Genomic DNA, 24,327 nt, shown 5'->3' on the forward strand with positions numbered 1-24,327 from the left:
TTTTTCATTATGAAAAGCATCTGATTATATAAAGCTTAACAGATCAAAAGAAAAGAGGCATTACATAGACAGTGCTGCTTCATTGTAACACTACAGCTAGTGAAGAAGAGGTTCACCAGGATAAAGAGCTGCTGGGTAGAACAAGGCAGCAATCTTATAATCTGTAGATATCACAATTGGAAGAATTTAAGAAGTGATCTCAGGAACTGGAAAAATAAATAAATGGAATAAAGTATAGCCAGTTCACTACATATGGACAAAGAACTACAATCAGCTAGTGCAATTAGGGTAACAGTGAATTATTTTCAAAAAGAAGAACAGTTCCAGTACTGGAACTATTTTACTCTACATAGGTGCTAAGAGAACATCAGATGATGCAAACAAAGAGCTCTCTTACATTTAATTTTCCAGTAACTAAAATACCCTATAGTTTCAGATGCAAGGCATTCAGTCTGCATTGAGTACTGGTTTATGGGGCACACAGTAGACATCATCCACGTTTGCATTTGACTTTGTTTCTCTCAAATAACTTTTCTACTAAGATTTTACTCCTTCAAAGAAAGGAACACTCATCTGTTGCTCAAAGATTATAAACTCTGTATGTACCAACATGCAATTGAGCTTATCTGTGTGTCTCACTGACACAGCATCAAAATACCTTCAGCCAATCACCCTGTTGATCAGTCATTATTTCATACCATTATGAGGGGCCTGAGAAAGCAAGCCTTAACATTCTAGGCTCTCTCCCAGGAAGAGGGCAAGATCTGGATTGTTACTGATCCCATGGATGCTGTTTCCCAGTAAGATTAGAGGTGCAAAGTGTAGAGATGCATACTGTGACCTATGGTTTCCATACATAATATCTGCGGGGGTTGTCACAAGAAAAACAAAACCTAAGAAGTAACTTTTGGAAAATCCAACCAGCAGAATCCACATTAGATGAGCTTTTGTCAATGACTTAAGCCATACCTTGCCAACTAAAGCAGGAATGTTCATAGAGTTGGTTGCAAACCCCATTCCATATGCCATTGCAGATTCCACACCTAGGAACCTGGCAACTAGCTTTTCCAGCTCCTCATGTTTGTCCAAGTTTCCTGCACACAAAACAAGTGAGAAATTCAGAGTGCGAAGCATTCACTCTTGCTATACTCTACGAGAAAAACTTTCATCAACCAAGGCTGGTCCTTATTTAAAGGCCCACAAGACAATATATTAAAAAAAAAAAAAAAAAAAAAGCAAATATAAGTGAACAAACTGCTGTGCCACATTAATTTGTTTTCACCAAAGTAAAAGCTTCTTCATTAACTAGTCTGAAGTTCAAAAGCTGGAACAAGTAATATTTCTAAGGCCTGTGATTGAAACATACTTCAGGCAACTCGGCATCCTGTTCCAACTTACCCATCTCCTGCCTAGTGCTGCACACCCCAGCTCCATACTGTGACAGGACTTTAGCTGCTGCTTCTTGACAAGTCCCAGACTTCTGTGCAAATCCGAGGTAGTTGTATGAACCCATATTAATAATGTCCTTTATCACTCTTCCTGTGTACCTGTGTTTTAAAAACACAAATTAGAACACCCACTGTTAAAAAAAAAACAAACACAAAAAAACCCCAGACTACACCAGAAGACTCAATTCTGTTCCTTAGAATATACAACAAAATGTTAAAAATTGATAGAGCCAATCATTCTTGCAGGACTGCCCCTCATTATCAAACTGAAACAATGAACTGAGAAAGGTGCTTTGCCTATCTTGTGGTCTCAAACTAGTTCCCAGGAGAGTTTACATTAAAGGGGGAATTTGTTATCACATCTAAAATTGCTTGAGACTTCTCAAACTGTTTTTTCTTTGATACATCACAACTTACTCTTCAATTACAAAATTCTAGATCAATGAACGTGTCAGCCCCTTAAGCAGGATATCCTCTAACCACAGAAAGGAAACACATCTGGCACTGCTGTGCAAACAATAAATGCACAAGGAGATTAAGGAGAAGTTAAGAAGAAAAAAGTTGGAATTATTTTTCCTTTAAAAGCCAAAGAGACATGATGTTTTTCACCAAGGAAAGTGCTGCAAAGTTTTTCACATCAAACTTGATACATTGCTTCATATTTGTAAAAATCCTTGTCCTCACATTTCTGAATGACCATTTCAGTTTTGATTCAAAGCAAACACATTAAATTCAGTTTCAGATGGTAGCATTTACTTTGAGTCTCAGGACTGATTCTAAATCAACAAAGTCACAAGTAGAAGTGCAGTCTGAAGTATCTGCTCCCAGGTTCTGGTCATCACACACCAAAGTATTAGTGTTGTAATAGGCATATGCCCATAAAATCTTAAGCAAGTCAGGAGCTTCAGTATATAGCCACAAAATAATGCACAAATGATCACACTGGAGGCCATGTGTCTCTCAAAAGAGATACTAATTCAAGAATCCATTGATTCAAGCCACTAGGAAAGCCCAAAACAAAGGTGATTCACTGCTCCTTTATCCTCAGAGCCTGCAACTTGCTGTTATAGATACTCAGAGATAGCTGTTGGAGACTTTTCTTTGATTTTGACTCACGTGAATGTCCAGTTATAGTCATGAGAAACTCTCTCCATCATGTCCACTTTGGCCCCTGGCACACTGCAGATGGGACGGTTCCAGCTGTCCCGAATGCGCATGTAGAGGTTCCTGTTGTAGAAATTTTCAAAGTCCTGGTACAATGGGACAAAGTCCTGAAACAAATCAAAAGCACTCAAAGTAAAAGAAAGTATGTATTACAGCAAACTAGGAACAAGAAGAAGTTGCTTGTCATTTTGGTGTAATTTACAAATTATTAAAAAAATCAAATTAAGAAAACTAAAGAAAGTTTTTCATCACAAAGTGGTTTTAATCCTGTAAATCTGTGCCAGTGCAAAACTATCTGAAGGTGAGACAGCAGCAAAACTGAAGAGATTCATCTGCTAGTGCTAAGACTATCGCTAGACGTTATTTCCTAACTTTTTCAACCATCAAATCTACCACACCCCTAAGGTTTCTTCAATAGGTGCTTATCTGTATATAACTTAAGTAGCTTATATAATCTAAAAGCCATCAACAACTAAAAAAAAAAACAAAACCAAAAACCATCACACTATCAGATCATGCTTCAAGTTAGAAAGTTTCAAAGAATTCTAATGTATGGGAGAGGGAGTGCTGAAAGCAATGCAGAAACTGAATTAGGAGCTCCTAATGACACAATGACTAAAATGGGACTTGAAATACCTTGGCTCTCTTACCAGCTCTTGCTGGGCAGCTGAGAAGAGCATCTCTTGAAACATACAATAATCCCCTTTGTGAAATGCGTGGACATGTAATCTTTGAACGACATTTGCAGTCAACCCTCACAGTTTAGCAGAGGAAAAGAATGTAAAATTGCTTTTTGACACCAAACTCTATGCACTGCTCTACTGAATACACTAAGAGTTTGAAAACTGAGGCACTTTGATGTTTTGTTTTCTATACATAAGAAATGCATTTAATACACCAGCACTAGCATTATTATAGAGGGGACCATTAGAACTTTCTACAGATTTTTGTTCTGAATCCAAGTTGGTAAGTTACATTATGGCACCTCTCTTCTGCACAGCTTATTGGGACTTAAGTCCCATAAGCATTTCCTGAATTCTAGCTTCCCTTACAGTGTCTTTCAGGAAGAGCAAGCAACTGTCTTGAATGGATAACACACAAGAATGTCAAACTAACTGTGACAGCAAGGACATCTGAGCATACAAAAAATGTTTTTTTATGGCCTACTAAGAATGCTCCAAAGTCATAAGATTTCCTTATTACTATTAGACTGAAAGGAAGTTCAACGTTCAGTAGTGATAAGAATGTGTAATTCATTTGCTACTATTGAAAGAAACAAAAAACTTTCTTAATTTATCTACATGAGGAACAAGTAGAATTCACGACCAAACTAAGAGCCAGTATAGCATTCCTTCCTGTTTTTCACAAGAGAAATGCAAACACGGAGAGTGGCATTTTATTTTAGGTGACAAGATAAGCAAGACAAAGTATCTGTCTGACCAAAGTATTGTGGTGCCTGACATCTGTACCAGTGAAGCAAAACGGGGAGCATTTACACCAGCTTTCTAATACCAACTCAAACAAATGAGAACTGACAGGCTTTTGCTTACAATACTTGACTGCAGAAAGAGTACTTTTTTCTTTACCTGCCTGTTTTAATGACTTAACAACTTTTGTTCTTTCAGTTTGGAGTAAAGGAACCCTCTAGGTCTACCCCTTTGCATCCTCCGACCAGACACTGCATAGTAAAGACAAAGCCAAAAAGTGCAACTTCTAAGCAGACAGAGTTGCACCTAAGGCCTCCTTCTGATTTACCTGTGCAAAATGACAAGCCAAAAAAGCACAAATATATTAAGTATAACCATTTCAACTATGAAAAAAAACCAAACTAAAAAACCACAACAGATTTAGCCAGTGATCACTCTTCCACAGAATCACAAAGACTTCTCAGCAAAGACAGCCTGTAACAAGATTTCTGTGAGCTTAGACTTGAAGAAAGGTAGTTATTTCTTCCATGTTCCCCTGTTTAAGCAGTTTTGCATTATTTGACATTTGTCATGTCTTATCTGAAGGCTGTTTGCAGGGGTAGTAGGTAAACTAATACAAAGCTGTAATCCCCTAGAAAATAATTCGCTTTTTGATAAAAAGTTACACAACTCTATCCTTCCTCAGCTTCAATGTTTCATGTTGCTCCTGGCAGAAAAGTGGATTTTAAAGCTGAATCACTAACAAACTGGCCACTTAAAATGGAGAAAACATTTCCTTTTGGACAAGCACCTGAGAACTTTTTATATACAAAGTTACATAGCTACTATACTCTACTACACAGCAGTAATATGTATAAGACTTCTTGTAGCAGTACAGTAAGAACATCCCAATTCATGACAAAAAACTTGAAATAATTATCTATATGTGTCTGAAACCCTCTGCTACATAATTTGTAGAGGAGTGGGGGAAGTAAGATCAAAAAAACTTTTGTCACATTAGAAGCTCAATACTTGAGGGAGTTTTAATAACTAATTATAATCTACTGAGATTTTTTTAACCATTTTCATCTCCTCTTAGCTATCTTTGCATGAGAATTCAGCTTTGCAGTAGTTGTTCAAGAACACTATGTGACAGGAAACAACTGAGACTTTTGCCAAGGTTCTTGGCTAGGAGTGGAGGCTGGAAATGAGTCATTATACCAACTGAAGCAGGTATGCCTGGGCTGATACAGTCCAATCTCACCTCAGGTTACTGATGAGATAGTGCACGTTTTATTTTGAAACCAAAGCTGACAAAGCAGGAAGAATAACAAGTTCAGCTGAGGAGATAAAGACAATTATCTGAACAGGCTGACACCATCAAGAAATACAATACAAGTATGACCTTACGAGCCAACAGTGTAACTTAGTCTAAAGTGATTAAACTGTATAGTAGGGTAGTGCTCTGAACCTAATAGATTATGGTAAGGAGAAAGATCTCTTGGAAGTCCACAAGAATACAGGGAACAGATTATGGATAAGGGAATTAACATATAATATGGGACACTAGCCTTAGGTTTTGGGGGTGCCGAACTGTAAGATTATAACAAAGGGCTCTAAGTGAGGCATCAGCTCAATGCCAACCCCTTTGTTGCTCATCTCACTACCCCCCAATAAACTACTGCATGAGTAGGGACATTTTCCATTAAACCAGGATACTCAAAGCCCCATCCAGCCTGGCCTTGAATACTTCCAATACTCAGCCACAGTTTCTCCGAGCAAGCTCTTTCAGTGTCTCATCACCCTCACACTAAAGAATTTCTTCTTGCTATCTAATCTAAATCAACCCTCTTTCAGTAAGGAAATCTTACTCCTCACCCTAACACTACATGCTCTGATTAAAAAATCCCTGTGGACCCCCTTCAGGTACTGGAAGGCCACTCTAAGGTCTCCCCAGAGGCTCCTCTCCTCCAGGTTTAATAACCCCAACTTTCTCAGCCTGTCTTCATAGGAGAGGTGCTCCAGCCCTCTGATTATCTTTGTGGGCCTCCTCTGGGCTCACTCACAGAACTACATTCTTGTCTTGTTGGCTCCAGAACCGGACACAGTATTTCAGGTGGGGTCTCATGAGAGCAGAGTAGAGGGGGAAAATCACCTTTTTCCTTCTGGCCACTGTTCTTTTAATGCAGCCCAGGATACAGATGGTTTTCTGGGCTGCAAGTGCACATCGCCAGCTCATGTTGAGTTTTTCATCAACCAACACCTTGAAGTCTTTCTCCTCAAAGCTGTTCTCAATCCATTCTCCACCCAGCCTGTAACTGTGCTTAGGATTGCTCTGACCCAGATGCAGGACCTTGCTCTTGTTCAACTTCAAGCCTTTCAAGATCCCTCTGGATGGCATCCCTTCCCATCGGTGTGTTTATCACACCAAACAGCTTGGTATTGTCAGCAAACATGCTGAGGGTGCACTCAGTCCAATTGTCCATGTCTCTGCCAGAGACAGCACCAGTCCTGATACTGACCACTAAGGAACACCACTCATCACTGACCTCTACTTGGACACCGAGTCATTGACCACAACTCTTGAGTGCAACCATTCAGCCAACTCCTTATCCACCAAATGATCCATCTGTCAAGTCCATGCCTCTCAAATTTAGAGACATGAATGTCATGCCAGACAGTATCGAGTTCTGCACATGTCCAGGTAGCTGACTATTTCAAATTTTTGGCACGTGAACCATGAAGCCACAGTGGTGTGCTGCAGCAGTGTTCTACTGCTGGAAACAATCACTGTCACCTTTAAATGGCTTTCAAAGCTTAATGTTATTTTGCATCAAGTTCTCATCCTATTTCAGATTCAAAACTCTTTCTAACATAACAGAGCCTAAGAATATCAGTCTGAGATAGAACAGCTTCATGTGGAGGAAAGAATAGTCTAGGAGTTAGCTGATTCTTTGAGCAATCTTCAGAGTCACAAGTCAAACAACTAAAGAAGTTACACTGCTTCCAAAGGAAAGAGCAAAAGCAGCATATGAACTTAATGAACGATTATGAACACAGAGCTAAACCCAGGCCTAACCAGGTCTATTCCTGTCAATTTAAGCCAAGAACACATCTCCTATTTGTAAGGTGATTTCTGGTTAACAAACCTAAGTACTGGTGGTCTCCCAGAAGCCTGAAGGGCATAGGAGTTTCAAGAAAGAGTAAAAATAAGGGATGAATAAAATTCTCCCTTGGGGTGCAGCACCTTAGCATAGGCGAATTTCAGAATCCAAGATTTTATTATACTGTAAATTAATATTAAAAGTGAAGATTATAATGACAGCTTTGTAACCATTAGCTTAGGGAACAGTGACATGCAAATGCAGTAATTAGGTTGCTTTTAAAGCCTAGTTTGCACAGCATTGCACCTAAGCTAACAAGTAGAGCATGAGCACTAGCTGGGCTTATCTAATTCACGTAAGCTGTTACTTGATAATACAAAACTGACTCTGAATGGAAACTGAGTACACAATTAGAAAAAAGTTCCAGGCTTCTAAAAAAGAAGCAGAAAGACAAGTTCTATCTCACAGCTAAATGAGTCACGATTAAGTGGAGCAATAACTGTGGGTAGCCTTTACACCATTGGGAGGCCACTGATGATGAGCTACACAGATTGTAAGACAACATTGAGTAAAAGACTCCAGTATACTGCCCCTGATATACTCCTACAGCTGGATTCCTATGCACAAGCATTTGAAAACCCCAGATGGTAGAATCATGTTCTAAATGGGCAAGGTTACTGAGCATGAAGAGCTATGTTAAAGAATTACCAGTCCCACTTGCAGAGTTGCTCCTGTATACAAAATGCTCAAGGTAATCAACAGGCAAATCAAACCACAAGAAAGGTAAAAGAGGGTGTGATCCTTCCTATAAAATTATGCAGTATTTTGCAGATTTAAATACTTTGTATGACTAGGCATTAGACCAAATTTGGTACGCATAATTCCAGGATAATACAGAATTGCTAATCATGTCACTTACACTTGACTGATAATGCTTCAGAGAGGATGTGCTCCACAACACTGGTTTCCAGGAAAAGCCCTGTTGGGTATATTTTAAACAAAGCCAAAACACAAAGGATTTCCTGGAAATCAGTACTAGCAGAGCCCGTTCCCCTTCGCCCTTTTGTGTTCCAACAGTGGTGAGTATTAGGTTTTCCTGGAATCATTAACTTCAATGGAAGGCTCTAATAAATTCCAAGGAATTTACCCTCGTCAGAGATGGTCCCAATACAGACTTGTTGGACAGCCTGTTTTCTAAACTAGTTTGGTCACTTTCAGTTTTTAGTCCTGATGCACAGGCTGAGTTTACAATAGTAAGTAAAAATTTAAAGAAGTATTTGCTCAACTGAAATCAACTGTACTTCAAAACACACAAAAACTGAAGGCAGCATTTGTGTGTGTTTGTTTTTAATACTACATTTTGGACCTAAGTTTACATTATGCTTTTAACTGTAATTACATTCAGAAACACCACAGAAAATCCCCATACTTCAATTCCATGACTTTCAGTACACGTTCATTCAGCCCTTTATGAAATACTTCTTCACACTACATAATTTTGCTTTGCTCAGAACGCAGATTAGACACTGTTCAGCTGCACAGCTACTCTCACTGCCTTTGCTTTGCAATTTTGGCCTATGCGATTATGAATTATTTGAAAAAGCTAAAGCCAACCCTTTTGCTTGATATTTAAGAAAATTATAATCATCTAGCTACCTCAAGAATATAAATAATAAAAATGTTACTTTCCACACTGAGGCCACAAATGTGCCACAGAGTGTGCCAGGGCAGATACAGGGCTCCTGTAATTTTCATGCTAGTATAAGATTTAAAAAAACACAAAAAAATGAAACTATGCAAGTCAAGCCTTTTCTATATCTGCATTCCTTTAACAAAAGATAATTAGGCTGTCAGCTAGCAGCTTGAGTGACTCAGATGTTTGAAAATCATGAGAAACTGTTTCAAAACAAATAATTGAGCTTCCCCCTTGCATCAGAATAAAACCTGGCTCCCACACCAGATAGGCTGCAATGTGCTCTCATCTATTCATTTGCAGGCAAAGCAAGTTTAAAGCAGTAAAGTGTGAGGGTAAGTATTTTATGCTCTAGGCCACACATGATCACTTTACTATTTGTCTGGTGTTGCAAACAGCTATTCCAACAACTAAGCACTAGAAATGTGATTTAGAGAAGTACCCTGGGCTGAATTATCTTCAACATCAAAACTTTTTTAAACAGGATTTCCTATTTTTTCACTCTTACACAATATTCACTGGCACTTCTTAACTAGTTCCACTCAGAGACATCCTACATATAAAACAAAACCAGAATACGTGTATCTCTTCCCTGCAAGCCATGGCCAACACACAAATTCAAGTAATCTATCTGGGAAGTATACTTGTTAAGCCAATGCCTTTAAGAGTAAGATGTAATGCTAAGTTAATTTATAAAAGACTTTAGAACACTGCTGTCCAGAAAAATGCTCCAACCATAGCCTCAGCTACATCATTCCTGCTGATCATTTCCCAGTGTTTACCTTTTGTTCTTCTCTTTCTGTTGCATTTTGACACTTCTCAATCTTCCAATGCCGCATGAAATCTCGCAGATATCCAAAGAGAGTGAGAACACCATAGCCTACATAGGTCAGCACAGCAACCAGCATGGGAGTTTCTTCAAAAGCTTCATTGAAAGGCCTTTTGTACAATCCTCCATTGTGCACAATATGATTTATCTATAGTAAAAGATAAAGAGAGGTAGTTGTGAGAATTCAAGTTATTACAGAAAGGTCTTTCAGAGTAGTCCCTGACCCTTTGGTCAGGTACAAGATCTGAATCCTCCCAGCCCAGTCCAAAGTACCTCCAGCTAGGTTCAGCCATTACTGACAGTTACTATCAGTCTCCATATATGAGGTTGCCAAGTTCCTGATATAAGCAAAATCACAGTTACTAATTTAGTGTAGTTTAATCTAATATCTCTTTGAAGTTCTTCAGCTTGTGAAGCTCCATAGAGTGCATTGCTTACATCCAGGCCAACTGAAAATGAAAGCAACTGCCTTTCCCCTTCACCAAGAACTAGATAGGCACAGTGAGGATTCCCAGCCTCAATACACAGAAAAACAAAATAGAAATTAATAGTTTTACTAAGCTAAACAACGTATTCTCAGGATTATGAGACCAGAAGTCATAACTGGAAAATATCAAAATGTACTCAACTTTGGAAGCCTTTATTATTGTAACAAACCAGGCATAATCTATGCGTCTCAATAGCCATAAACTGATGTAAACACTACTCATCCATGAGGTGGACATGGCACCAGAGACAAAAAAGCATTGTATACACAGTCTCAATGTTGCTTATATGTCAGCACGCTGAACAAAACAAGGTTTTCTGCATAAAATCCACACTAAAAGTCATCTTGCTACTTACATACTATCTTCTGAATACGAGAGCTAGACTAATTCTACATGTGCATGCCTATCTCAAGTACAATTACAGTAATACATATTTGTGACTATTACAGAAGAACTTGGCAGCTGTAAGACAAGAGATCACTCAAGGTAACACTGGGTAGAAACCCATCACGGTTTCAACTAGGCTATTTGTTCAAAGAATTAAGTTAAAGTTCAGATCTCAAAAGTCAATATATCAAAAGACAGAAACCCATCCATCAGTTGCCATCTGTATTCCTAGAAGTTATCTAAATTACCTTAGATAGCTCTGCATGAAAGAATACCCTCCAAGACAATTTCACTGCTTATAGCATCAAGGCAACAAATCCTACTCCTTGCAGAATAGATGTATTGTTACCAGTACCCCTAGGCTTAGGAAAATCACAAGCTATTAGGTAATCTACACAGAAAAAGATTGGTGTACAATTCAGTAGCTGGTATCCAAATATATATGTCAGTTGCTAGCTAAGCATGGGAGTCACTAGAAGACAAGAAGAAAACAAAGACAACATACTTCAATCAATGCCTGTATTAGTAACAACATCACACTGAATCACAGAATGTTTAGGTTGTTAGAAACCTCCAAGATCATCCAGTCCAACCTTTGACCAACATCATAATCAAACTACTAAGCCATGTCTTTAAGGAAGAAGTCCAAATGCTTTTTAAATGCCTCCAGGGATGGTGACTAGACCACTGTCCTGAGCCATTCCAATGCCTGACAAACCTCTCAAAGAAAAAATATTTCCTAAAATCCCTTGAGGTCTCCTCTTCTCCAGACTAAAAGAGGGCTAGGACAAGGATGTATCAAGAATGTTACTCAAACTTCTCTGGACTGTATGCAAATTGCAGTTTATAGCCAGATATAATGAGGACATAAAATCGGTGCAAGTCTGGAAACAGAAGAGCAAAGGTAGTGGCAATTTCTCCTTTACTTATACTAGGTGCAAATAACTAACCTGCAGTGCTTTGAGGCCAGTTTTAATACTGAAGTAGTTTTAAAAACATACTGAATACAGTGGTGGCTTAAGTTAGAAAAATTACAATGCTCTGGAACAGGTGTAGAAACACTTGTAGAACACTGCAGCTCAAATGATCACAATCTAAAGCTTTAGCAAAGGCCACAGGTTCATGCACTCTTTTCTTCAGGAACAGTGTCAGCCAAGGAACTGTCCTTGTCCCACTCACACTCACTTGGAGCCATATGCATCACTCTCTGGCTTGCCCAATGAAGGATAATCTGATTTTCAGCACAGAGTCTCCCTAAGACTAAACTGATTCAGGCTGGAAAAGTAATTGTTTTCAGAAGGTTTTCTATTAGACTAACAATTTTTACTGTATTGCTCCACAAACCCATTTGATAGATCTCATCAACAAGAACCAGCAGCTGTTGGGGAGAAAGGGGGGCAGCAGCACCATGACAATCAAGACTTGGTGAGCCAACATTGCAGAGGAAAAACCATAAAAGCTTTCTGTCCTCTGTTACTCTTCACATTGTTTAACTGCATTACTATGGCCCAACTCATAAAAACATGGAAATTCATTGCATCTTAGAAAGATCATGCATCAAAGCTTCAGTCAGTACAATTTTACAGCCTAATGAATTACAGCTGCATTTTGTGTTCTCATACTGACAGACCAGGCTGTGAATAGCATCTTTTCAAGAGTAAGCACATGACAAATCTGCTACCTGTTGCTTACTACTAGTTGCTGATATCTGGTAAGCATATAAAAAATGGGTAGTGACTACTTTGCACAGAATCGTAGAATCATTCTGCTTGGAAAAGAGCTTTAAGATCATCAAGTCCAACTATTAACCTAACTCTAACGCATACAGTGCCAAACCATGTCCCCAAGCACCACAGCTACACGTCTTTCAAAGCCAGATTACAAAGCTTTGAATGTCTTTCCCAAGTAACTGGAAGTTCATCTGGAAGAGATGAAAGGCTGTATCGTAAAGGTATGGATCTGAGTTTATCTAGTACCAAAAAATAGGTACTGAAATGACAACACCTAAACCCATCAAACCCAAATGTATACTTTAAAGAAATACCATTAAAAACATTCTCAGCCACAGTTTAGATGCAAGTCTACTCATTCTTCTAAGAATGCCACATTAGTCTTCAAATAAGGGCTTGAGCACCGTGAGCTCCAAGCCTGCTGCCAAAGAGCACCAAGTTCAGTTTCAGAGACTGATAAAGAAGGTGGGTACAGCAATTCATTCCTTTTCCAGGGGAAACAATCAAAGAAAAACTATACAAGATTAAGACTTTCAAGGTCTCAACAAATCTTATTATAACAAAGTGAGCCATGACTTAAACTAGAATATACTGCATATATAAGCAGAGACTACAAAGAAAAGTCAGGGTTCTCCTAAGAGCAAAGTTCAAAAAAGCAAGTGCATGCTCATCTCCATCTCCCTCTCCTCTACAGCCCAGACTGCAAGTACACAGGAGAGCAGCACCACATTATGAAACTCTGCTGCAGGAGAAAAATCAGAGCACATCATCCAGCTGGTTACAGAAGGCAGGAAAGAGATGGCATTCTGAATCAGCCACAGGCAATGCCTAGGTTGGAACAAGGTCTTGGGGCAATAAATCACATAAACCAGTATTGTAACAGTTACTGAGCAGCAGCATCCTATGGCTACAGCAAGGAAGGACTGCGTTACTGTAAGCAAAACACATCAAGGAGTCTAATCATCCTGGTAACAAACAGCTCCAGTTCACAACAAGGAGTCTGATTATAATCATCCTGGTAACAAACAGCTCCAATTCACAAGATGTTTACATTGTGAAACTGACTTCAGATTTAGTTCACCCTGCAAATCAGAATTACTGTTAAGTAGCATGAGAACGTATCTAGTACAGGCAGAGGAGGAGGAGAAGTTTTGTGAGAAGACAGAAGCCACAGCTAAACACAGGAACATTTGCAGACACTGCTGTAGACAGCACAGAAGATTCATCACAGGAATCTGGGTACATACCTTGCATGGCAGGCACATAATCTAGGGAAAGACACCAACATGCACAGCATGAAGCAGGAGCAAAGTACACAAAAACTGGTTATGGTCCCATCCCAGGAAAACCCCAACACTGTATTAAAGAGGTTGTTTCATTTCATGCTGCCAGGAAGAACAAAGTCAGACGAACCTGGCAGACTTAATGTAAACACCTTAAAAAGATTATTTATGCAGGAACATAACTTCGATAAATTCTTATTAAATTTAGTAGCTTTTAATTGCTATACACCACACATACTGTAGATATTTTACTGAGAATTTTGCAGGTTTGGTTGTTTTTTTTCTTAGAGGCATGATGTTGAGTACCATTTCCATGAGCTGCTCACTTTTTTTGTCAGATTCCTGCCAGCTACAGGTAATAAAATGGAGAGATAGGAAATGCACCTCTGTTCTCAAAAGCAGACACATCTATAATAAAGAATGAAGGTTATCAGTGCTACAGAAACTACAGCAGTAAGTGACAACTCCACACGGGCAGCTCATCTAAGCTGTTAGGGTATTCTGTTGGAATTCACAGTCACCTTCAGCTCCCTCCCTTGCACTACTTTGTTGATTTCAGATCTCAGACTGCTGCACAGATAAGAAGACCATGTGTTTACTACCAAAATTGGAATGAACTTATTTGAAATACATTTTAAGCTTTTTAAAAAATTAATTAAAAATTACAGAAGATAAACTTGTTTTGTAAAACAGACTAACACTACAGTGTATTCCTAATTAAGTATTTGTTCTTGTTGGCAGGTGTTATCATTGAATTGCAACTAGCTACTCCCAACAAATTTGGTATTCCTTTGCTGAGATGCACTTCCACATCTACACAATCAGTACATATCTTTATAATGTTTAAATGTTTTGGGTTCCCCCCCCCCCGTTTTAACAAGTGAATTATACAATTAAATTTGTTTGGGGTTTTTTTGCTTGCTTCTTATGGCTAACAATCTGAATCTTACTCAGAATGTACATTTTTTCTGACAGCTCACCTTAAACTTACCATGTTATTTTGGTTTGTTCAGTTGATCTTGGGTGTACAGCATTTTTACAGAGAACTCCTCAACTGCACACTTAATTCTGTCTTTTACAATAAAGATTTCAAAAGGGAACAAAAGTCTGTAGTGGTTCACTAACAAATCAATCTCTAGGCCCAGGGGTAACTCTGAAAGGGCTCCTAATGTTCTTTAGAATTCACTCTCACTTATTTTTGCAGACATTAAACCCCTTTACCTTCTAAACTTTCCAGCTCTTGCCTTCTCAACTATAAGTAAACTCCAAGACTATACTTCACAATTAAAAATGGTTCTTTTTCTAGGAGTGATTTCTTAATGAAGGTAAAATAAAATCTGAAAGCTTGTTGAAGCTGGGCCAATGTTTTATGTTGCCTCCAGAGAAACCAATGATAATGAAGATAAAGCTTTTTCTCCCAACAAATTGAAAGCACAACATTTAAGAAAACAATGTTTGAGCTGTATGATTAAGACAGGAAAATACAAGATGACATATCAATGAAGTAGTAACAATAACAACAAAAAACCCCCAAAACAACTAACTTACATACCTTTATAACAATTTATTATAGCATTTAAGGCTTATCACCAGCTAGATCTGAAATGTCCATCTCAATAAAATTGAAAGACTTTAACACTTTATCCAAACTGACTTTGCAGTAGTTCATAGCCTAATCTAAGAAGCCAGCCACATATTCAGTGACCATGTTTTCATGCCAGTACAGATACACAAAATCTCAACAAGTGTAACACTGGCATTACATGTACTGATTTAATATATTGGCCTCAAATATTCATTTAGCCAGATAAAATGTTATGTAGCTATTCTTTTCACAAAGGCTTATAGACTTCTAAAATTAAATCTGGTATCCTCATGCACAGGCATGCTTTTTCAGAAATAGAGCTTTGTCAATAAAAACACTAGAAGGAGATTGTAGCCAATTTTCTACTCATTTCAGTTTTCTGTTACTGACACAATAAATGTAGTCAATCAAAAAGCCAAGTAAGAGGCAGTAAGTAATAATTTCTTTCCTCAAGTCAGATGCAAGTCTCAGTGTACATGCTACAAGCCCTAAGGCACACATTTTTACAGGGACTCAAGGATTAGAAGGTAACATCTAAACCTGGGCAAACTCTTCTGCAATCCACGAGTTTCTCTCTGTAATAATGGAATAACCCAAGTTGGAATAACCAGAGGTCATCATGTCCAAAGCCACAGCTCAAAGCAAGTCTAATTAAAGCAGATTTCAGAGGACCACATCCAATCCAGTCTTGAACACCTCCAAGGATGGATGTTCTACAATTTCCAGTATTTTACCACCCTCACAGAATTATTTTCCTTATATGTAAACAAAATTTCTCATTCTTTTGAATTACAGCTACTGCCTCTTAGCCTATTGCTACACACTTCCAAATGTCAGACTCCATCTTCTATCTTCCAGCCAGGTAGTTAAGTGTCCTTCTCCCAAGGCTAAGCAAACCCAGTTCTCCCAGTTTCTTCTGATACCTCACATGCTTCATCCTCTTCTGCTTCTTGTGGCCCCTCCAATGGATTCACAGATTCACGTGGCTAGGTCAGCAACTTCCTGTGTCACAGCTGAACACAGTACTAAAGGTGCAGTCCCACAAATACTGAGTAACAGGGAATGATCACTTCCTCCTAAGTTCATGAGATTTAGTTCTTCAGGATTTTTCTTTTCAAACAGAAATATTTGCATTTAAAACTTGCAGGCTGATGTGCAAAAAAGCTCACAATTTTGTATTCAAATCTGCCTTTATACCAGTGGGTAAAGCAGTTATTTAACATCTTCAGCTGTTCCTAACCATCACCTGAAACAAGGGTTTCTTCACACTGCTGCTACCATTAATTTGGTGTAACAAGAAAAGCTTCCAGTATTTGTAGCACTCATCTCTGTAAGTGTGCTCTCGCAAAGAGGTTACACTAGCCTGAATTCCAGCAAAAGCACCTATGAAATCAAGAGGAAACCACCATTCCCCTGCATCCTGCAGTTGGCTCAACAGTTGAGCCAACAAGCACTATGATTGCTCTCTAGAAAAGTGAAACACAACTCACAGGACCACAGAAGCTGTTTTAGCACATATACAACAAAGCTTTAAAAAAAAAAATTAAAAAAATCTATGCTCTCCATTTTAATAGCTTAAGCAATTCAGAACTTGAGACAGTTTTAAAGGAATGCAATCCCACAGCCCTCCCACTCTCTTCAACCAAACTATTCCTCATCTTCCTGAGGAAGTGGTATGAGAGTTTGTTTACAAAAGCATGTATGCAGTAAGCTATAGTATGGCATTTGAAGACATTCTAGAAACATTAAAATTTGTTTGCATCATTCCAGTCCCTAACTGACTTGGCAATAGCATGAACAACAGAAATTAAGAACATTAGTTTAGTTTGAGGTTATTTCTTTAACTTCCAGACACATAACAGAACCATTCTAAGCAGAGAAGCTCAATTAAGGAGTCAAAAAACCACATTACTAAAAATCTGCTCACAATAATATGTAGATTACACTAAGTTAACAATAAAATAAAGGCACCTTGTCCCATTAATATGTCTCAATCTCCCTGTTTTAAGCAAGAATTTTTTTTTCAGACAGACTATTAGAAAACCAATAGCCATTTGCTTCAGTGAAACACTGACAAAGAAATACATCACTGTTTAAAAACCCACTGCAGAATGAAAAAGCAATTTATTGCTTTTTTTCACCCTTTATTATTCCCAAAAGTGCCTTGATAGATCCTAAGCACCACTTTTCTACTGAATTCATTTAACACTCTCTCCAACAGACCAGAAGGATGTAAAAAGCAGAAACAAGAAGTCCCATCCATAGTTTACTCTTTGTCATAACCGTGCACTCACTTCACCGTTCAGTCAGAAATAAGTTACTTTTTCCAGTATTCCACAATTTTTAGTTGCTAAATGGCTCTTCAACCTCTTTTAATTAAGGTGCTTACAGTGAGATTGTTGCAGTCACTGAACGTGAATCCCTAAACAGAGTAATTCCTAGCAGAATATAACTAATAGGAACACAAGACTTCCCTAAGAAGCAAGAGAAGGAGCTGTTATTTAATAGAATAGTGGGTTATTTTTTTTCTAATACGCTGAAAATTAAATGCACTTTAAATGCTTACTTTCCTAGCCACTGAATTCATTAATCTTCAGGGTAGACAAAATCAGTTACTGCACAGTCTGAGTTCCCCCCCTCATCTTACCTGAGTTCAGGTAATGCAACTTACTTCAAAATTAAGGTGAATGATTTTACTTTCTTCTGCTCATGCTAAAGTAACAGTAAAGAGCCCAAGCTATGTTAAATGCCACTCTCTCTCTCTCTGAGATGAATTTAATTTTTTTTTTATTTTTTTTTTATTTTTTTAGAAAAGGTAAAAACACCAGTAAAATCAAAACAAAAAAGCCCCAAAATTTACTCTGGTAGCCACAGAAGAGATGTCATGAACATGGGTAAGCTCCCTTTCTCACACTGTTAAAAATGGGTAAAGCTTTTCTGCATTAAGAAGTCCTACAGTTGGACATGGTGATGTACTACTTTGTGTCTAAGCTCTCATCTCACAAGCTGCAGGCATTTCTAGATAAATTTCCATTAACTACAACACTTCTTTACACCAGTGGCTTTTCTTTCCCCTCACTTGACATCAATGTATTAATTTTATCTATATCTCTTCTTGCCTCTTCTCCCAAAGACCCTGTCACAGGCTTTCTTGCAAAAGCACCTTTTCTTCTTCCTATCTTAGCCTTTTTTAAAATTAGGTGGGAATTGCACTTCCACATGTAGGCTGCCTCCTTTTTGGTACCTGATTACTTTGCATTCCACAGATCTCTTCACTTGTAGATTCTCAAGTGTTGTGTGTGCTGTGTATGCAGTACAGCTACGTACATACACACCTATGGTAACACATGGTAGATGTTAATGTGTTTCACTTCTCCCATGTAAATTCCCAGCAACAAAAATTTAAATGGCCAAAGGGCCAATCAAGTAGCCAAATCTGTGATACACCAGTGATCAAACCTTTGGCAGCTTCTCAGTACCAATTACTGATGCTATCTCAGAAAGTTATACATGGCTAATGCCCCTGAACAGTCACTTGTTCCAGGTAAGTTCTAACATTTATATCCCCTTTTTGAAAGCTAGCAATCTAGTCCACATAAAATTATGGAGAAAAGACTGCAAAACTCCTAACTATAAATCTCTAGTTGACCAGCAAGTAGATGCCATAAAGTTAAAACTTTCATACTCTTCTTATATCCTCTGACAATGCTATTTCATTTCAGCTTTTTGCTAAAAATGCTCATTACTTCTTCAATAAGATTTCCTCACCTTTAGATACAGTATTCTCAGAAGCCTCAGACTTCAAGACATACTTGATCTCAGTATCACACAGAAGTTACTAACTTTTTTGAATGTGTCATAGAACAGCAAGGCTTTTAAGCTTCTTCAGTTTGACACTGATGGCTTTTGAGTTCACATGCTGCATCTCCCATGTATTCTGGACACACAGATGAATAAAATCCTTGAGGAAAAACTTCCTTACCCTACTCTTCTGTTCTTCTGAAGGAGGAGGACATAACCGCATTTAAACCTTCTTCTTTAAAAAGCACACATAGGAAAAAAACACTCACAGAACACTCCCCACCACCACACTTGATCTTTGTGCAAAGACTTCAACCTACATTTTTATAGGCAACATAATTGGTGTTTCCAAGGCAAGATTACCAGGGCCATAGTTCTCCAAGCCAGTGCAAGCTGATACTGCTGCCAAAGGTCTTGTACCTTCCTCCTTCTCCATTGGTTCACTCTCAGTACTGTTAGCCCCCCTCAAGTGCCAGGGTAAGACTATGAGCTTAAGCAAGGTAAGTAAAAATGGTAAGTATCCTGTGTTAAAGTTAACTCAGGAAAAACAAAGTTTCATTTTATCCTGCATCAGTTCCGAACCTCGGTTACAGCATGACCGAATGAGCCTATGCTGGAAACAACAGAAGAGCCACCACGGGACTGAAAACAAGGAGAAACAGGAGGGATGACAAGCTGCTTTTCTCGAGCAGCTTTAGGTGTCCGAGGAAACACAACCTATTCCATACTGTCTGGGACTGCCTTCATGAGAACATTAAGCACAACAGTTTAATGTCTGGCAGAGAAATAATTAAGTCTGAATGCACGGACACAGACTCTAATAACAGGGTGTTAATACAGCTAGATGGGAAAAAGCCCCTACTCAAGGCTACTCGTACCCGCAGCCCTCTGAGCCACACCTGTAACAACATCACGGGCGTGAAGAGCTGCTAAAATCTTCTCCTTTAAATCACAGACGTACTGTATTATAGCGAACTTTAACTTTACAGCATTGCTGCTCACCAAAGCCTTGCAGCGAGGGCACAGCAATGACCCGAGGGAGAGCCATTCCCAGCCTGGCCCCCAGGCGCAGCACTCGCGGCGGGCCCGGGACCGAGGCGCTGCCCGCCGTCTCCAGGGGGCGACCCGGGGGCAATAACCCGACCCGCACCTTCCAGCCAAATTCGGCCCAACTCCCTACGAGCCACAGCTCGGTGGCTTCCCGTGGCCCTCCCGTCGCTGTTGCGGCGTGGGGAGCGGCTGCAGCGTCCCCCGGTTCCCCAGCCCACCCGGGTGGCACTGGCCCCTCGCACTGAGGGACGAAGTGAAGCGGCAGTAAGGACGGCCCCGGGCGGTCCCACAAGTCCTATCTGCCCCCAGAGTCCCCGAGACGGGAGGCCCCGACCCCCACACCCGCCCCGCTGCCGGCCCCGCCCGGGCGGCGGACGGCGCCCGCCGCGCACACCTGGGTGTCGGGCGCGGGCAGGCCGCGCACGTAGCCGTTCCGGAGCGAGCCGTGAGCCGCGCCGCTGCAGCCGTTGGCGCGGGGCTGGGCATCCAGCGCCGTCGCAGCCCGATCGGGCCGCTTCATCCCGCCGGCTCCGCTCCGCCGCGCCCGCTCCACCGCCCCCGCCCGGCCGCCTCGCACCGGAAGCGCGACTCGCGGCTTCCCCCAATCGCTGGCGGAGACGTCACGTTCGGGGACGGGCTCCGCGATGACGCAACAGCGCGCGTGCAAGTCTAGCAGCAGAGGCCGCGGAGAGGAGGCCCAATGAGCATCCCGCATACCAACCAGGTGGGAGGGGAGCGAAGGGAAGGAAGGGGCCTGCCCAATCGCAAAGCAGGAGGTTCGGTGGGAGGTGGAGCCAGGGGGTGAAAGTTGTCCAATCGCGAGGCAGAGATGGAACCGGGAACGGAGAGAAGGAGACGAGATAGCCAATCACTGCGCGAGGCGGCGGGAGTGGCACGGGCGGACGGCGGCTTCGTCCAATGAGAGGAGGGAGGAGCAGGGCGGTCTCTGAGGCGGCAGCCAATGGGCGGGCACGGGGACGAGCTCGCGGGGCAGGGTGCGAGGCCGAAGCGCTCGAGGCAGCCCAACGGTTGCTGCGCGGGGCGGGTTCGGTCCGGGGGCTGCGCTGCGGGGCCATGGGCGCGCCCGACCGGGGCCCGGCTGAGGCCCGGCTGGGGGGGTGCGGAGGTGCCGGCGGTGCCGGGCTTGTGAGGCTGCCCCGCCTTTCGGGAGTTGTCTTAACGTTTTCACCGACAGGAAGCGCCGCGGGGTGTGGGGGCTTCTGCTATTTCCGTTACCGCCGGCGGCCCAACCCTCTTGGCACCCCTGTCGCTGAAACAGGGAGAGGGCCGGGCTGGGATGGAGTCCCTCGCCTGCCCTTGCTGCTCTGTATCGAGGGAACTGAGGATAAAGCAGTTCCTTTGACACCCGGGGGATGCCCCAGGGGGCGCAGGCCTGGGGCCGCGTGGCAGATGAGAGTGACCCATTGCAAGTCTGACAGGAGAAGCCCTGAGCGAAACTCCAAATGGTTTTTTAAAGGAGCTCATGCCCTTTCCTGCCTAGGATCGACTTGGGAGAGGTGTATCTTGGCTCTAGTCCACCTGACTAATGAAGGACCCGATAGGAAACCCTGCAGGCAAGCTTCAGGCAAAGCTTAGTAAATAAGATTTAAATTTGGCCTTAAAGATAGGAGTATGCCTGGCTGCTTTGCTGAGCTAGTATCCCTGACAGCTAAAGCTGCCAGTCCTTTAACTGTCTGCGGCTGTGTTTAAAAATCATCATGCATTTGCCTATGAATTTTAGTATTTTCTGTCAGTGTTTTGAAATAAATTCAAAGATGCGGTAAAAGCTCTCTTAATTCAAATATAAGGTGAACTAACACTGTTTAGTTTATGGGTAGGTATTACCAACCTTAGTGGAGTTTGTGTAACCAAACGTACAACACCAGAGGAAAGGTGCTCTGCAAACCACAAAACATCTGTACTTGTGTGCTGTTTTACAATTTGTGTACATTTTGGTGAGCGAGTGGGAAGGGGAAGGCATCCAGAAGTTTCTGAGTTGCCTGAGTGTTAATTGGTAGAGAGGGAACAGCATTACATGTTTAATCACGCTGAAGAGCTGAGAGTTTGACCTTTGATTTCTCCAGTGTAATTGAGAGGGAAGGGCTGTTGTGTTTCTAAGAATGTAACTTGAAACAATGAGTCCAAGTCTCAGTTAACACAGTGGGTTTAAGCAGATGGTATTGAAAGAATGGTCTCATCCTTTTCTTTCTGGTTTGCTACTATTGATAGTTATTGATAGTTATTTCTCTGTATTATATAGTCATATGTCAGAACCTCTGTCATGTATCTCATTGCAAATTCAACAGGAACAGGAAGCTCTTAATCAAAGTGAAGTAGCTTCTATAAAAGGCAGTCATTTTTCTTCCCTGAAGAAGACTTGGGAGAGCTTCACAGTGTGATTTCATCCTGTTTGTTGGCAGCAGTGTGTGTTCAATGCACTTCTTATCTCTGTTGCCTTTGGAGGAGAGAGTTTTTTGTAACAAGGGATACAAACACAGACTCAGGGATAATACGCTGGCTTGGTGTGAGACTTTGTTCCTTTTCTTGCTGTCAGAGGTCACTCCCATATTTTGACTGACACTAAAGCAGGTATGGACTTGCCTGAGAAGCACTCTTTCTTCATCTGGTTTCGGTGTGCTGTGTGACAGAGACATAAGCTAGGATGGGCTGGGCTACATCCTCTGATGTTGCTGGACAGGAGCATGGGGGAGAATGGTATTGCTAGGAAGGACCTGCAGTCACAACAACTCACACTCCTGGTCAGCATGCAGGAGCTTGTGCCAGTGGACTTGCTTCAGAGAAGGTGCAGTTAAGAGTGCCAGATAGGAATAGGCACTGGGACCCTCTTGCTGCTAAGATTTTTCTGGCTAAAAAGGAGGAGAGAACCTCTGCTGCCATAGTTCACTACTGACGTTTTCCTCCTGTTTCCTCTCCCTCTGAACAGAATGGGTTGAACTTTACTGACCAATTTGGGCTGCAGGGTACACATGGTCCACCAAACCTACAATCACAGGGTGAACACACCCTGGGGCCAGCACGCTCCCCTCCCTGCCCACATGCACAGAGGAGTTTTGTCTGCTAATGCCTTATTTCTAGAGAGGATAAGCTGCTTCACATGTAGGCCCTGGATCTCACTGCCATGTCACCTGTTTATTTAGAGCCCAAACCCCTTCCCCATGTAGCCGCCATCAGAGTGGTTACTTCCTCTATCCAAACCAAACTAGCACTAATCCTTGCAAAGCAACAGTTTCAGATTTGGTTTGGGAGACAGAGGAAGAAAAAAACATTAAAGGAGCCACCCGCTAATTCATGCAGGGCCAGGCAGCTGCTGCAGTGCTCCCCTGCACATGGGACCTCATTGTGTGGCCAGGACTCACCTGCGGGCCAAGTATCACCTGGTGGGGCACCTGTCCCCTTCTGGTACAGAACAGGGAGCAGGGAAGGCCATGCTCACCCTGGGGCTGCAGTGACAGAACAGTTCAAGATATCTGTGAAGACAAGTCCCAGCATGGCATTGCTACCCCAGGGCACAGTTGCTGCCACCAGGAGCACTAAGAACATCCCACAGAGTTCCTGGAGTCACAGCAGATACTGGGAAGCTCAGATACTGTTCCCTGTGACACACAAGACATTCATGGACACAGATGGCTGCAGCTTGTGCCTCTCAACAATGCAGCAGCAAAAAAAGGAAGACATTCAGAACAGCAAATTCCAGTTCTATTTCCTTTTAGGTCCCAAGGATACTATTCGTATGAGATGGCAGAGCAAACAGCGTTACTCAGCCAACTGAATTAAGCAAAGGACTGTATCAAAAATATTAATTAATCACAAGGAAGAGTGGATGATAAGTAACAAGTTAGACCGGCAAGGATTGTTGCAGAGTGGGCTCATATCAATGGAGATCTTATATCACTGACATGAGTCAATGGGTACTGCTTCTAACCATCTGTATGTCTGGGGAGCACAATTACTGTTGTGAAGTTTGGAGACAGCAGAAGGGCAAATTCAGGAAGGAACAATTGGGTAACCACTGGGACAGAGAAGTGTAACAGAAAAAACTTCTTCTATAACATCCTGAACAGGGAGAGAACAAGAACTTTCTGAACTGGTAAGAGATACTCAGAACTCATCATTGAGATGTGACCGAAGGGAAGAATTTCCTTTTAGAAAGGAGACAGTTGATAACAAGACAAAATTGGGTATGTAAATGGTGCCAGCTACATAGAGAGTCTTGATGGAAGGTCATGAGGCAGCTGTAGTCAGAAATAATCCTAAGCCTTTGACTTCTGTATTTGCAATGCAGAGACACAATAAGCAGTGGTTCAGCCATTGCATTCAAGGCAGCTAACAGCAGACAGG

General features: G+C 41.3%; 1 protein-coding gene across 1 annotated transcript in view; it reads right to left on the reverse strand.

The window, feature by feature from the left end:
• SPTLC2 (serine palmitoyltransferase long chain base subunit 2) overlaps positions 1-20,499 on the reverse strand; it is a 75,323-nt gene extending 54,824 nt beyond the window's left edge. Inside the window, exons 1-5 of the mRNA XM_030452416.1 lie at positions 20,363-20,499; positions 9,598-9,792; positions 2,565-2,719; positions 1,399-1,547; positions 970-1,094 (exon numbers count right to left, since the gene is read on the reverse strand). Of these exons, the coding sequence (XP_030308276.1) occupies positions 970-1,094; positions 1,399-1,547; positions 2,565-2,719; positions 9,598-9,792; positions 20,363-20,488 (750 nt within the window). The 5' untranslated portion in view covers positions 20,489-20,499. The remainder of the gene's footprint in view (positions 1-969; positions 1,095-1,398; positions 1,548-2,564; positions 2,720-9,597; positions 9,793-20,362) is intronic.
• Between the last annotated feature and the right edge of the window lie 3,828 nt (positions 20,500-24,327).

This window comes from Calypte anna, chromosome 5A, assembly GCF_003957555.1.
Source record: "Calypte anna isolate BGI_N300 chromosome 5A, bCalAnn1_v1.p, whole genome shotgun sequence".
NCBI lineage: Eukaryota > Metazoa > Chordata > Aves > Apodiformes > Trochilidae > Calypte > Calypte anna.